The sequence below is a fragment of the Juglans regia genome, chromosome 15, assembly GCF_001411555.2.
Source record: "Juglans regia cultivar Chandler chromosome 15, Walnut 2.0, whole genome shotgun sequence".
Taxonomy (NCBI): domain Eukaryota; kingdom Viridiplantae; phylum Streptophyta; class Magnoliopsida; order Fagales; family Juglandaceae; genus Juglans; species Juglans regia.
The window spans coordinates 7,909,857-7,920,335 of NC_049915.1; the positions used below are offsets into that span (position 1 = coordinate 7,909,857).

Genomic DNA, 10,479 nt, shown 5'->3' on the forward strand with positions numbered 1-10,479 from the left:
GCATCAAAGAGCTTTAGGAATGGAGTTAGCTCCAGCGGTGATACGTCATCCAGTGCTTCATCTGAAGTAACTTCAGCAACTCAAAAGAAGACTAAGGGAACTAATCCTTTTGATCAAGTGTAATTCTTCCTGCAACCAATGATTTGGTACTAATCATTTGGATGATTGTGATGCTTATTTATTATTAAGGATAAAAGCTCAGTTTGTATATGAGAATACATTAATACACCACCCCATTGTAATACATATGAGTTTGGATTTTGTTGATGGGCTTGGATGGAACTTTATGTATTTATTTTGCATGATATATTGATTAGCAACTTGAATGAATGAGTTTGGATTATGAATGGTGCATTTAGAAACAACTAAAAACCAGGCCAAGAAAGAAAATAACGCCCAGGAAATTTAAACACGAATTGATTTCTAGCGGCGAATTAAGAGCTTATGGCGGCGATTTTTATATTGCCGCCATAAAATGAAACTAAAATTCTCCTAAACCAGCGATGTAGAAATCGCTATTAATATTCAATTCCGGCGATTAAATATTCGCTGCAAATATATTTATATAGCAGAACGTACATTCCGGCGATTATCTAAACTCGCTGCGCTAATTATATAGCGGCGACATTTTAAATCGCGGCCATATAATTAACGATTTGAAAACCAACTAGCAGCGAGTGAAACCTCGCCGCGGATATATATCTAGCAGCGATATAGAGTTCGCCGCTATATATAATGAGGCATATAGCAGCGATAAAAAAATCGCTACTTATTAATAAAAAGCAGCGATAATTGTTCGCTGCTATATGCAACTATACGGCGATTTTTTTATTACGGCGATTTTGTGGAGTGGCTGGCAAATATATTTAGCAGCGATATTTTTATTTCTAGCGGAGAAAATAAAACGCTGCTAATAATCTATCGCAGCGTTTAATGACAGAATCCTATATGGAATTAGCAGCGATTAGTTTTGTATCAGCGGCGAAAAAAAATTCGCCAGGATATTTTTATATCCCGGCGAGTTTTGGTTTCCGTGGCAGTAGATGTAAAGTGGGGCATTAATACCGGCGATATTCCAGCGACTTAAAAATCGCTGGGGTATATATTTGCCAACGATTTGTCGTGTATAGCCAGCGATGAGCAATCGCCGGTAAAAGTGTTAAACCTTGTAGTGTTTGCTATAGAAGCAGAGAGCAAATTTCTCAGACTATGACATTTATCAATATCAATTGACATCCAAGATAAGTCCCATAATTTTAGTTCAGAAAGTACTGCTAGGATGGGCTTGCGGTTCTCTTTGACCTTTAGTCCTTCCAGATCAAATACCACTTCTAGTGATCCACAGTCTCCTACTATAAGACGTTTTAAATTGGGTACCCACAAAATGGTGTTGGATGAAAATAGTTTATGAGTGACGGTTGTTGATGCAGAGCTACCTTCTCTTTCAACCTGTTTAATCCATTAATTGAACCATTACAATGTTGTGAGTAGTTTTCATATATAAAATGTATTTCCTCAACGTAGGAAAGTAATAAGATGTTTATTCCCTACAAAACCATATTCCTGAAGAATTATTCTATTTTTAAGTCGTTGTGTAGAGCACATTATCCACACTATTTAAACAATAAGATTTGATTTGAAAGATTCAAATTTTAAGATTTAACTTCTAAATCAAATTATACCATGTAAGCAGTGTGCAATGTAGAGACTTTAGAATAGGTTCAAATTAAAAACTTTTCCAGCAAGGTTTAAAACCATTAAACTCTTTGTTGGACTTGGTAACATGTACACAAATTTTCAACTAATCCATATAGAAAGTGAGTCATATATGCAGTGTTAACTAGGAGAAGCTACCTCAACTGAATCCGTGGATTTACATATGCCAATGAGCCTTGGTAAGTAATGTAATGATAGTGACTCCAGGAGATGGAAGGTATTAGGTGGAGTACTATCCGATGTGGCTTCGAGTAGATATTCTAAATCTTCACATCTATTAATTGTTAGACACTTCAAGTTGCATGGTAAAATTTCTTTTTCCTCTTTCTCAAACCAAATATGTTTCCAATTTTTTTCAATATCCAAATTCAAAACTACAGCATTCTTCAACAATGAACGAATTGTTTGGTGTTCCCCAAGATCACTTGCATCCTCCACTTCAAGTTTCAAACTATTTTCAAATAAATACCTCTCATCTAGGCTCCCATCTGAGCCTGGTATATCATTTATACTAATATTTATCCTAAATCTGAAATTGGAGTTACTGAAGTGCAATTCTTTTGGCAAGTAGCAGATACTTGGTACACTGATTTCTAAAACCACCAGTTGACTGGAATAAGGAATTAGTTCAACAAGGCTTGCATTATTAGCTTTTACTTCTCCATTTGCTTCCATCATAGTCCTACATCCCCATTTGTTGAATCCTCCCACGTACAATTCTTCTAGTCAAGATAAATTAGATAATACACCAGCTGCAATTTGCTTTAGAAAAACACATTCCTTCATATCAAGTAACTTTAATCGACTAAGATTTCCTATTTCCGACGGCAACTCCTCGATATCGGAGTCAGGAAAGCCAAGAATTTCTAGGTTTCCAAGGGTTCCAATTACCGACACATCTCCTAAGCTACAATGCTGCAGATTCAACATCTGAAGGTTTTGGAGGATTTGGATTGATGGTGGCAACGTTGGCAAGGTGAAGCAACTATTTTGCAAACACAACATCTTCAGCTCCTTCATCCCGTCAAATAAATTGTATGGGAATGTTTTTGAAAGGTTCAAACATAATAGTTGCAAAAGCTGAAGTTTGGGACACTTCAATTCAGTAGGATGCCGTTTCATTTCACCAAGTAAAAGAGAAATTGCGGTGTACCTGTCATATCTATCCTTATGTGGCCATTCTTCAAGTCCTTTGTGCAACACTACCATAAAACCATTTTCGTCTCTGGATGCAATTGATATAGCAACATCTCGTACAAGATCATGCATTTTGACACATTCCTTCTCGTTGCTATCCAACAAGAGATTTGATCTTCTAAGATTCTTAACCATTGTGTGGACAAGTACTCTTGTTTGTTCCACAGTACCCAAGCCTTTGAGAAACCTTTTTGCAACTCCATACCTGACTAAATTTTCAATCGGAACATCATAATCTTCGGGATACAAACAATATAGCAAAAAACATGATTTGGCTTCATCACTTTCTAAGTAATTGTAACTGAACTCTATGTTGGAATATACCTTTAGCTGACCATTGATATTTTGTGGGATAGACATTTTCAGTTGCTGAAGCGCGGCTTTCCACTCATTTTTGTCACTTTTGTTGCTAAGAGCGCCTCCAACAGTCGCAATGGCAAGGGGTGAACCTGCACATTCCTTCGCAACCTGTTTTGCAATTGAGATTAGATCAGAGCTATTGACACAATCACCTGTCATCTCTACGAAAAGATTCCACGCTTCTTCTTCAGATAAAAGGTCAACTCGAAAAGTCTCCTGAATTTCTATCCCATTGCAAGGTTCTTCGTTTCTTGACGTCAACAAGATTTTGCAGCTCTTTTCTTTAAATGCATAGTAAACTCCAATATCCTCAATATCCTCATTATCAAGTGGTTTCCAAACATCATCCAATATCAAAAGGACTTTCTTATTTTCAGTCAATATTGAATGTAATTCATCTGCTCTTCCTTGTAAACTTTCTGCTTTAAGTCTCGTACCTAGCGATTCTGCAAGTTCGCCTTGAATTTTTATGAAGTTTGGATTTTGAGACACCACCGTAATGGCAACTTTATGGAATAAATTATCAGATTCCATTCTTCTCTTAATCTCTTTGGCCATTTTTGTCTTGCCAATCCCTCCCATACCACATAATGCAATCATGTCGATATTGTCATTCTTTAGAGCATTCACAACATTTTGAATAGTTGATTTTCGTGATTCAAAATCCTTAAACAGTTATGTGGATGGTGATCTTACTTTCAATGGAGGTGCAATGTTGTACACTCTTATCATATTTTTCACCTTCTTCTAGCAACTGAATGATAGCTTGAGTATTCTTCTGAGCTTTCTTACCCAAGGAATAGCATAGCTTCAGATCTGGACACCAACCATTCAAGCACATCCTATTGGCTTTCACATCTTCTCCAAGGAATTTCTGGATTTCTTCAATTTTTTTCTCCACATTTGTCAGCCAAGTGTTAACTTCACTTGCGACTACTTCTTGATTCCACTGGGCTCCATTAACAGATTGTTGCACTGCCTCCTTCTTCTCAAGTACCCTCCGAAATTTCTCTTCAAGAGTTGCGATACTACTCTTGTAGAAAACAAGATAGCTAAATTGTTTTCCAATTGGACCAACTGAGTATTCTACTATTAACGAAATAATATTTTCCATTTTTCCAAATGTAGTTTTTCTGTTTTTGTAATACTTTCTTCTAAAAGAACGGGACGAAATCTGCCACCTGCCCATTTACCAATCAAAGAAGCAAAACAAGAAGCAGACTTTCTAGCAAGTTCTTCGAGCTGCAACAAGCTTCTCCCCAGTTGCAAAGCCACCTTCATTTCAAACAACTCCCCGTTCTCTCTTTTCTCCAAGTCCCTTTCCTCGAGTGTGGCTTCAATTGTTTCATGCAATAGATGGAAAAATCCACCGTTGTTTCGGTACATCTCGATCACCATTCCAACTTGCCCACCGTGCTGGAAGGCATTCGCACTGGTAGCCAAAGCCCCTGCCGCCATAGCTACGATTGCTGCCCATGACCCATTACCAACACATGCAGAGCCAACAGCTGCAATCCCTGTGAGTAATGGACCCGAGATGGATAAGATCTTGTTAATCTTCAACACCAGGTTGCCCAGCCTTTCGTAGTCCTTACTGTCCTTTCTCTTCACCACTTCAACGACGTCCCGCATTTCCACTTCAAGTTCCTCACTCCACCCATTATTCTCTCGTTGTTTTCTTTCATGTGATTTAGTTTTCTTTCGGAGTAATTGGTGTGAAGGCCACCAAGTAGCAAGCTCAAACTTTGCGGGGAAATTGTCAAGCATTGCTCCTAGCAAGGGAAGGGGGTAGGCTCGGTCAAGGGCCAAAACCCTCTCCATCATGTCCTTCACATCTTCTTCTGTTGTTGCCCCAAGAGCGAGCATAGTTTCTATTTGGCTCCAGAGTTGCTTGAACAATCTGGTAGCATTACGTTGTTCTTCTGCAAGTTGTGAAGGCTGAATTTTGTTCATCACAAGCTGCATCCCTATGGCTGCAGAATACATGAGAGTAGACGACAACTTGAGAGCCAGAAGGGGCATTCCGGCGCCACCAATCGCAGCAACACCAGCCATGATTGCGGCAGTGAGAGTAATCATATTGATGGAGTTTAGAAGAAGGGTATTCCAGTTGTCACGCTGCTTTCGAATGTTGGTGTGCATCTCGACTCTGTCAGCCACGGCCTCTAAGAGAGAATAGAGCTGGGTGGTGGGAAAAGTAGTTGTAACACCCGGACCCAATATTGGTATAGTTGGACTTTAGATTTTTACTTATTTTTTTTTTAATTTTTTTTTATAACTTGATTGTTTATTTAAGTTCTTAATTTACGATTTTGAGTAGCGATTTTGTTTTCTTATAATTTGGAGTTCTTGGCCGTTTTATTTTTATTTTTCCCGCAGGTTTCATTTTTTTTAATTCTTTCTCTTTCCGTCTATTTTAATTTTTCGCACGGCTTATTTTTTTTGTCGCACAGCATGCATACACGCACGTTTTCGTTCACGGCATGCTTGTACACACACGTCCCTCATGCACGTCCCGCGTCCGTTTGGTTTTCATCTAGGGTTTTCTTTTCATGTTCAATCGTCTACTTATATTCATACGATGAAGGCTCGCGCCGCTGCCTTCCCACGCGGAACCATAGCCCAGTTTTTCCTCCTCAGCCTCCATCCCCTCAGTTCCTCGCACCCCGAGTCGTGCAGCACCCCATAACTTATCCGCGTACCGCGACGCCGCCCCAGCATCACCGCAGCCTGTCCTCACCCTTTCGGAAAGCACCACACCAGTTAACAGAAAAGCCTCTGCCTTTAGCCTACCGTGCACCGAGTTGCATACCGCGGGAAGCCACCGCAGCCGCCGGGTCCATACCTCCTTAAGCCGCCGTAAACCTACACGAAACCACCGTGCCCACTGCCCAATCACACGAAGTTGTCGCCTAGCGTTCCCGTAGCCTCTTCAGCAAGCATCGGACTGCTCTGTTTTGTTATCCAAAAACAGAGCATTTCCAGCCACCTTGAGTCGCTGAAAGCATCCTCCACCGAAAGCCCCTCCGCGCTGTGCCCACACAGAAACTGTCGAGGAGGACGTCTCATCACCCCTGTCCGCCGCACGCAGCCTCTGTTTCCCCGGTAAGCTCACGCCATTTCTTGTTGGTGTCTCCATTCTCTCGGTCTCTCCCTCTTTCTCTCACCGTCTCTCTCTCGGTTTCAGCTCTCTCTCTCTCTTCCAGTGCACCGCCGCAGTACCCACCACCACTAGCGCACCCGCCCAGCTCCGTCGCAGCTCCACTTCTCTCGGTAGGTCCTCCGTTACTCTTCAACCGCGCGGCATGGTCACGTTGCTTGTGTTGTGTTGTTCCGTAGACTTTCCGTAGTTTAGGAAATATTTTGTCTGATAATTACTTTTTTACCCTTTGTGGGATGTATAGGATATTGTACCGAGTTTATATAGTATTTTTTTTTTAATTATACTATGTGCAACGATTATTTTATTGAAAGTGTATTTTGAACATTTTATTTATGATTAAAGTAAATCATTTAAGTATTTTTTTATGTTATTAAGTAAAGGTTTATTTTAAGAGTAAACAATATTGGTGTTTTTAGATAATGGTGGTATTATAGGAAATTCTTAGAATTCTAGGTTTTAAGGATTTAAATAGGTTCTTAGGTTCAAATACGAAATACGTGATTGATTGAGAATTTACGGGAATTACTTGATTATTTTATAGGTGACGATTAATTATTATCCGACGTTTTGAGGAATTTCGAAAAAGCTAAGAAGTTCAGGTAAGCGGGGTTCCTATGCTAGAATTTGCATTAAATAAAATGAACTGAGGTCCGTTTTGAAAATTATGCATGTTTTGTTATGAAAAGAAATTTGAACTACCTCAGTTATTTGTTCTGCATTACTCATGAGATTCTGTTTAAGAAAGAATGTATTTTCTGTCATGACTGGTGTAAACGTGAGCTTATCTTTTTATATTTTGTTTCTGAACTTTGAAAATGAGAGCGAATATAAAATTTGTGCATAAATTATGTTGTGATATGATTTTGTTCTGTTCCGAAGATTTTTGTTCAGTACACTGTTTGGAAAAGACGTAATTTCTGAAAACCTTTGGCATGATTCTCTGATTCTGAATTTGATTATGTTTCTGTTCTATTCAGTTACGGCCCTGCCACGGGTGATAATAGTGGCATACGGCCCAACCACGGGTTATAATAGTGGATACGGCCTAACCACGGGTTATAATAGTGGATACGGCCCAACCACGGGAAATAATAGTGGATACGGCCCTGCCACGGGTTATAGTAGTGGTCTCTGTTTTGAGTGCACACCTTGGTGACAGAGTGTTTTATGTTCTGCTTGGCTATCCGCAGATGCACAACCCTACCACGGGGATTATACATGGCCTCTGATCTGATATAATGTTCTGATGATGATGATGATCTTTTATGTTATGCCAAAGAATATTTTGAATGAAATTATTTCTAAATCTTCGCTCTGATATTTTAATAACATGTTCTGCTTCCACACTTTGAAAATGAAAATGTTTTGTTCTGCATTCTGATTTCTGTAAATGCTCATGTTTATACACTGGTATATGTTCTCTGCTTACTGAGTTGTTGATAACTCACCCCCCTTATCTCCATAATATTTCAGATGACATTGATGGTTCAGCTAAGGATCAATATTAGAGTTTATGGAGAAGATTAACAGTGAATGGTTGTTGGGTATTTCGTGGTATTAATGTTAATGTTGGAAGTTATTTATGTTTCTTAAGTTGCTTCAGTGGATTTAGACGGTTTATGGAGACTTATGTTAATGTTTCATTATTTCTGGTTTGTTATTTGAGACATGAAGAAGAGTTGATTTTATTTGAGTTGCTGGATTGAAAATTTGATAGATGAGTCTATATGGTTTATTTAATGGAAGTATTTACGTTTGATTTAGGTTTGGGAAAATATATATATCCTTGAGTTTGGAAGTACTCTAGCCTTATTAGAGTTAATTATCAGGTTATATGAGTTAACTCTCCGGACCCTCGGGGACGGGGCGTTACAGTAGTTGAGTTGTGTGCTTTAATATCATCAAAAAATGTTGTGGTAGTAAAATTGATATTTTGTAGAATTGGGATTGTGTTTGTGAACTCGTCGACTCTTATATTGTTCAATTCGTCAATCAACTTTCTGGTCGTTGAGATTTTGGAAACGGAGAAATGGGCTTTTGGAAGCTTTGGGACATGAATAGCAGCATTATTTTTCTTGATAATTGCATATAATACTCTTGATTCCTAGTATCGGATTAAATTGGTGACATCGCTATCATCATTGTTTATTTATGGAAGAGAAGATACTAATTGTTAATTAGAAGACAATAATAATAGAAAAGAAAATTAGTCTTTGTATGAATTTTATAAAATAATTTTTATATAATAATAAAAATAAAAGGAAATAAAAGAAAAAAAGTGTGGATTTTACTAAATTGTCCAATCCCAAACCAAAATGGGCCGAACCGATTCAATTATAGTACCGAACCTGATTAACTAACTTACGGAATATATCCCATCAAAAAAAAAAAAATTTACTAATGACAGACGGAGCCTTGTTATGCAGAAACCAAGACTGGTACTAAGGACAACATAGTGATTATCATGGAGCTTGAACTGGAACTCTTTTGGGAAGGCTTTTCTTTAACAGAGGAAGAAAAGGGAGAAGTTTTATTATCAGAAGAAGCAACTTCTAAATCAAAAAACAGAGGCAAAAGATGTATTATAGTTCTCATTATCATGGAAAAAGGTATTAACAAGGAGGCTTTCAAAACTACCGACCAAGATATGGAATCCTGAAGGTTGGATTGTCTTCAACGAGGTGGGACACAACAGGCTGCTTATTGAGTTCCAGAAGGAAGTGGATAGAGAAAGAGTAATAGCTAGTAGACCTTGGTCTTTTGACAAGTACTTGATTTGTATCCAATCTTTTGACAGTCAAATTCCTCCTACTGAAATCAATTTCACGCATGAACCCTTTTGGATCCAACTCCATAACATGCCTCTGGCTGCTATGACTCAAGAGGGGGGGAAAAGTATAGGAGCTTTAGTAGGAGAGGTAATAAAGGTTGAAATTGATGAGGAAGGAATTGGTTGGGGAAAATTCTTAAGAATCAGAGTCAAGCTAGATATTATGAAACCTATAGCAACAGGAAGATTATTGAGTATTGCTGGTACACAAAAATGGGTAGAATTTAAATATGAGAGGCTACCAATGATTTGTTTCAAGTGTGGTGTGTTGAAACACCAAGCAAGGGTATGTCCAATGGAAAAAGCTAGGAATACTTCAAGTGAGACAGACAGTGCACAGTATGGGCATCACAAGCTAACTTAAAGGGTTTTGACAGCAGGAAATATGGGGGCAGAGGGGACAAAATACAAACCACTCAAACTTCTATGAACAGGACTGAAGAAATCAGATAAAGTTATTACCAAATGAGGTAGAGTTGGAAAAAAATGCAGACAGTAACTAGGTAGATAACAGTCAGAGGAATGATTTGATAATCAGATCTGAATTAACTGAAGCTACTGAATTACCTGCTGCTAATAAAGGACCTGATTTTCTTCTGAGGAAACAGATTGCTAATGATTCAGTGACACCATAGGTGCCTCTAGAAAGCACAATCTTGGCTTTACATAACCAAAACAACTGCAAAAATTCGGTAAGGTCCTCTGATCATAACAATAATCTTATTATTCCTGTACAGAATACTACAATGAAACAAGGGTGGAAAAGGAGAGCCAGGAGTGCTTATATGCATATTGATACTGAATTGAGTGAGAAGGAAATAGAATATGAAGGCTTGTCAGGTCTAAAAAGGGGAAGGGATGTTTCTGAATCAATTGAGCAGGAGACTCAGTTAAAAAATCCAAACATGAACTCAATCCTGAAAGGAGTATAAATCAGGAAAATATGGTGGAGGCTGTTGAGCAGCCCCACCGAACGCAATGAAGTGCTTAAGTTGGAACTGTCGAGGGCTTGGGAACCCTCAAACAATTAGAGAACTTCACTTGATGGTGAAGAATCAGTGCCCCAACTTGGTTTTTCTTATGGAAACCAAATGCAGAAGGGAGAAGGTTGAAAGAATCAGAAATCAGATTGGGTATGATAGAAGCTTTGTAGTTGACTGTAAAGGGTATAGTGGGGGTTTAGCAATGCTATGGAATTCCACCATTCTTGTAG

At 38.6% G+C, this 10,479-nt stretch overlaps 3 protein-coding genes across 3 annotated transcripts; all 3 read right to left on the reverse strand.

Annotated features, from left to right (window-relative positions):
* Positions 1-1,083: 1,083 nt before the first annotated feature.
* LOC118344668 lies at positions 1,084-2,397 on the reverse strand. Its single transcript, XM_035685772.1, has 2 exons — positions 1,855-2,397; positions 1,084-1,449 (listed from the first exon to the last, which is right to left on the reverse strand). The coding sequence occupies exons 1-2, from the start codon at positions 2,392-2,394 to the stop codon at positions 1,084-1,086; spliced, it is 906 nt and encodes a 301-aa protein (XP_035541665.1). The 5' UTR covers positions 2,395-2,397.
* A 45-nt stretch (positions 2,398-2,442) lies between these two features.
* Positions 2,443-3,048, reverse strand: LOC118344669 (probable disease resistance protein At4g27220). Its single transcript, XM_035685773.1, has one exon. The coding sequence runs from the start codon at positions 3,046-3,048 to the stop codon at positions 2,443-2,445; it is 606 nt and encodes a 201-aa protein (XP_035541666.1).
* An 892-nt stretch (positions 3,049-3,940) lies between these two features.
* On the reverse strand, positions 3,941-9,291 carry LOC118344670 (probable F-box protein At4g22030). Its single transcript, XM_035685774.1, has 4 exons — positions 9,208-9,291; positions 8,398-8,540; positions 4,467-5,458; positions 3,941-4,359 (listed from the first exon to the last, which is right to left on the reverse strand). Exons 1-4 carry the CDS (start codon positions 9,289-9,291, stop codon positions 3,941-3,943), a joined length of 1,638 nt encoding a protein of 545 aa, XP_035541667.1.
* Between the last annotated feature and the right edge of the window lie 1,188 nt (positions 9,292-10,479).

Excerpts from the sequence above, each read along its gene's own strand:
- LOC118344670 (XM_035685774.1), bottom strand. The coding sequence starts at position 9,291 with ATGGAGTTGGATCCAAAAGGGTTCATGCGTGAAATTGATTTCAGTAGG. Across the intron at positions 8,541-9,207 it reads AAAGATTGGATACAAATCAA|GAATCAAGAGTATTATATGC; the intron begins GTACTTGTCAAA and ends ATCCGATACTAG. Across the intron at positions 4,360-4,466 it reads TTGTTTTGCTTCTTTGATTG|AATACTCAGTTGGTCCAATT; the intron begins GTAAATGGGCAG and ends CGTTAATAGTAG.
- LOC118344669 (XM_035685773.1), bottom strand. The coding sequence starts at position 3,048 with ATGGTTAAGAATCTTAGAAGATCAAATCTCTTGTTGGATAGCAACGAG.
- LOC118344668 (XM_035685772.1), bottom strand. The coding sequence starts at position 2,394 with ATGATGGAAGCAAATGGAGAAGTAAAAGCTAATAATGCAAGCCTTGTT. Across the intron at positions 1,450-1,854 it reads AATCCACGGATTCAGTTGAG|GTTGAAAGAGAAGGTAGCTC; the intron begins GTAGCTTCTCCT and ends TGGATTAAACAG.